The sequence below is a fragment of the Limulus polyphemus genome, unplaced genomic scaffold (assembly GCF_000517525.1).
Source record: "Limulus polyphemus unplaced genomic scaffold, Limulus_polyphemus-2.1.2 Scaffold3472, whole genome shotgun sequence".
NCBI lineage: Eukaryota > Metazoa > Arthropoda > Merostomata > Xiphosura > Limulidae > Limulus > Limulus polyphemus.
Window position 1 is genome coordinate 1 of NW_013669082.1, and position 4,018 is coordinate 4,018.

The 4,018-nt window shown below is 30.4% G+C and overlaps 1 protein-coding gene across 3 annotated transcripts in view; it reads left to right on the forward strand.

Moving 5' to 3' along the window:
* The first annotated feature begins 747 nt into the window (after nt 1–747).
* The window catches only part of LOC106469413 (diphthine methyl ester synthase-like), a 9,610-nt gene continuing 6,339 nt past the window's right edge, over nt 748–4,018 (forward strand). For 2 of the 3 annotated variants that reach the window (XM_013929904.2, XM_022397923.1), the window contains exons 1-6: nt 748–960; nt 2,008–2,068; nt 2,341–2,404; nt 2,666–2,774; nt 2,874–2,994; nt 3,628–3,667. In XM_013929904.2, the coding sequence (XP_013785358.1) occupies nt 826–960; nt 2,008–2,068; nt 2,341–2,404; nt 2,666–2,774; nt 2,874–2,994; nt 3,628–3,667 (530 nt within the window). In that variant the 5' untranslated portion in view covers nt 748–825. The remainder of the gene's footprint in view (nt 961–2,007; nt 2,069–2,340; nt 2,405–2,665; nt 2,775–2,873; nt 2,995–3,627; nt 3,668–4,018) is intronic. The other variant, XM_022397924.1, reaches the window with a different exon arrangement.

Here is a 4,018-nt window from a genome sequence, read left to right on the forward strand (position 1 = left end):
AGAGTTGCCAGGAACAGTCATGATCCTTCTAGAAACTCATGACGTGTTACCAAAGTCACGTGACTTCCGCTGTCGTAACAACTGTTATAATGTTGATTCAGTATGCTTATCAGATTTAGAACACTTCAGCAGTGACATACCCAAGGGGGTTTCTTAGTTGCACTTCCCAATCTTTGTTGTATTTACTTCTTGTGTTATTAAGATCATTAAAGTATTTCTGCATTTTTACTTTATTATTATTATTATTATTCATTCTGGTAATAAACACAATATGATTAGGGCTTGAATGCAAGTTTTACAGGTTGCTAATGATTAGAATAACTACGCGCTTCTAAGGAATTTAAAGATCTAAACTTTTTCTGTGGAGACCCCTTGAGGTAGAGGATATTCTCCTCTAGTCTCCCGGATATGCCTCGCTATTTTTATTCTGTAATTATTTTTCATACATTTAAGGATTTCTTAAATATGGTCTCTAGTTTCATATAATTTATTGTTTAAAAACTTTCACAAGAAGGATAACATCAGTATCAGCATGGTTTGTAATGTAGATAAAATTTAATAGAAACAGTGTTTACTTTTCTTTCAATAACCGTTCGACAACGTGTACAGTTTTTTAACAAATCAGGAAACAGTACAAAATATTTTTTAAAATAAACTATCGTAAGTACGAACAAAATGTTCACATAGCTTGATATTAGTAATTTTTAAAAAAGGAGAATATGCCGTGTAGCTGCTTGACGGCGCTAGTGTTCTATAAATTTAACGTGTTGGGGTAAAAGGTTAGGAATCTACACTTTTCGGAAGCGTAATTTCATAGAGAAAAAAATGCTTTATATTGTAGGCCTTGGCTTAGGAGATGCAAAAGACATAACGGTTAAAGGTTTAGAGGTTATTCGTAAATCTGAAAAAGTGTACTTGGAGGCTTATACATCTATTTTGACAGTTGGAAAGGAGGCGTTGGTACGCTTTTACTTTTAAGCCTAATGCCGTGTAATAGTTAAACATAATATCATTAAAATAAAATACAGACTATTGCAATATTGGTTCATTTTAATTTTTATGCGTCACGTTATCGCTGTTTTAAACTTAAAGTATTTCAATTAAGCTTGTTGTTTACTGTTCATATTGATTGGGAAATACGGTACTCATTCTATGACTGTAGTAGTTCTACTACTACTCAAACACTTCTGTTATTGTTAATTTAGTGACCTAATGATTTAGAAATAGAATAGAAGCAAGACTTAATTCGAAATTTCCCAATTTATAGACTGTTGCGATAATTCGTGGCACACCATCACACGTTGTCATTAAATAAATTGGATGATATAAACAGTAAATATTTTTAGTACACCTTTATTTAAAAATGATTCTTTTCATATGCATTGATAATTATAGTGGTACAGAGGTACTGTGCTTATTTATAAGTCATTTCCTCTATTACAACATACAAAAGATATTTTGGTTAGATGCCAGTCCATTGCAGGTTAACCTGTAACTAATTAATAGTTCACATCATACAACTGAGTGGATTGGGATAAAGCATCTTGCTAAAGGACACAACAGCATGACGCAAGTCGGGTGGTTGGGTGTGTGTTTGAGGCTGGCCTGTGTCATGCTGTTGTGTCCTTGAGCAAGATGCTTTATCCCAATTGTTCCAATCCACTCAGTTGGCTGATGGGAGCTATCCTTTAGTTGGAGGTTAACCTGCAATGGACTGGCATCTAACCAAAATATGTTTTAAAAACATTGAATTGTCATGAGATAATAAAAGAAAAATTTAACAAAACAAATGAACTAAAGAAAATAAAAATAGAAAGAACATCACTCTGAAGCATGAAACAAAAAGGTCAAATTTTTATTTTTTTTTTCATTACATGTTTTTCTCTCTAACTGCAACTATCTTTTGTATTTTTTTGTTTGATATATTAAATTCCTGTACTGTAAGTAAGTCTTCTTTCAAAATATTATTACTGGTCTAAATTAATGCATCAACATTTTTATTTTAAGGAAGAATTCTATGGAAAACAGCTTATTCTTGCTGACCGAGACATGGTAGAACAGCATGCTGGTAAGACTGTTAGTTTGTTTGAGCTCAAAATTTGAATAATTTACAAGAAAAAAAATCTCAAATTCCGTTTGTTTGTTTTCTGTTGTCATGATGATAAAAAGTGTATGTATATTTTATTAACCATACTGCAGTACATTATTGATTTGAAATCACATTTTATGGTAGTAGATTTCAGCTTGTTTCAGTATCTTATGTTAGTAAGTACATCCAAATTTAAAAGAATGTAAGCTCTAATTTATTATAGTAGTACATACACACATTTTATTTTTCAGATGTGATTTTGGATAATGCTAAAAATTGTGATGTGTCATTCCTAGTTGTTGGAGATCCATTTGGGTAAGCTGTATCACTGTTGCTGGACTTTTAAGGTAATATATGCATATTTAGTTCAAATACTTTGGAGTAAAACATAAGCATGTGTGTGTAGCACATATGACTAAAAGTACGTTTTAAGTTACTGGGTAATATTTGTATATAAGGTTTGTAGTTATGTATGTTCCATAGATCGTGAATATGACAGGACTTTAAAATTATTCTTACATGCATATAAATACAAATCAAGTTTTTTGACACATGAATATTTTGTATTTTATTTAGAGCTACAACACACACAGACCTATTGTTACGAGCCCGTCAAGCAGAAATTCCTTACAACGTTATCCATAATGCCTCTATAATGAATGCAGTAGGTTGTTGTGGCTTACAGGTAATTTCGTTTCCTTTTTCTTATTTTTTGAAATTTATGATTAGTTGAATACAAACACAACTTTCTCAGCACTGTTTTTTTTTTTCTGCATGTTAATAGTTGTACAGTTTTGGAGAAACAGTTTCTATTGTGTTCTGGACTGATGATTGGAAACCTGACAGCTTTTATGATAAGATTCTTGCTAACACAACAAGAGGCTTACACACACATTGTCTTTTAGGTGAGTCTGTATACATTTCTAATATTTTAACTAATGCCCGGATATGACATTCTGGTTTGTCATATTCGTATTTTATTAATTCCAAACGCTCCTTTTATTTTTCTTACAAAGCATAAATCAAAACATTTCGACTATGCACATTCTTTACTTAATTTATATTCATTAAACATATAACAACATTGTGTTCAGGGTTACTAATGAGAAGTGAAATTCTCCAAAATTAGTATAACCCACACTGATCAGAGTGTAGATTGAACTACACTTCCCTTGAACTAGACTTCAGATTAAATAATTATTGGAATACTCAGTTTATTTATTAATAACATTGCTGTTCAATTATCTAAGTTTTATTTTGTTGTTAGAATATTTTTGACAGTTAACTAGGTCCTTTATAGCTGTGGTATATTATTTATCCATCTATATTTTTAAACACAGCAAACAGAAATACTTAAAACTAGATTATCATTAAAAGTGCACAGAATATGTTTTATACAGAAACAAACAATTATTATGAATGTTTTTAAACCTTTTTCTCCTAGATAAATATGGCCATGTAAAGCTTGTTTGCATATTATAATTACGTAGTGTGAGCTATGAACTGTATTTAAACCTGATCATTATTTTAAATTTCAGATATCAAAGTTAAAGAACAGTCCATTGAAAATCTAATGAGGTAAGTATAAATACTTAAATCTTAAAACCGTAAGAACAAAGAGCAACAGTAATAGGAAATTTGATAGGAAAAAACAAAATAGAAAAGCATCTTAAAATCTTATTCTAGTTAAATGAATTGAAAAATGATTGAATTATCGAGATTGAAACAAATAATTTACATTATAATTACTTTTAACCCTTGCGAGACAAGTCAAGGGTGAAAGGCCATGTCATCTTGTTTTTTGACTCGCATTCAAAATTTTATTGAACTACTATTTCATGAATTTGTCAATAACTGGTATCAAACTATAGATCATAATTCAAATTTTAGTACTCTATATTACTCAATTTCTTAATTTAAAAGCAAATA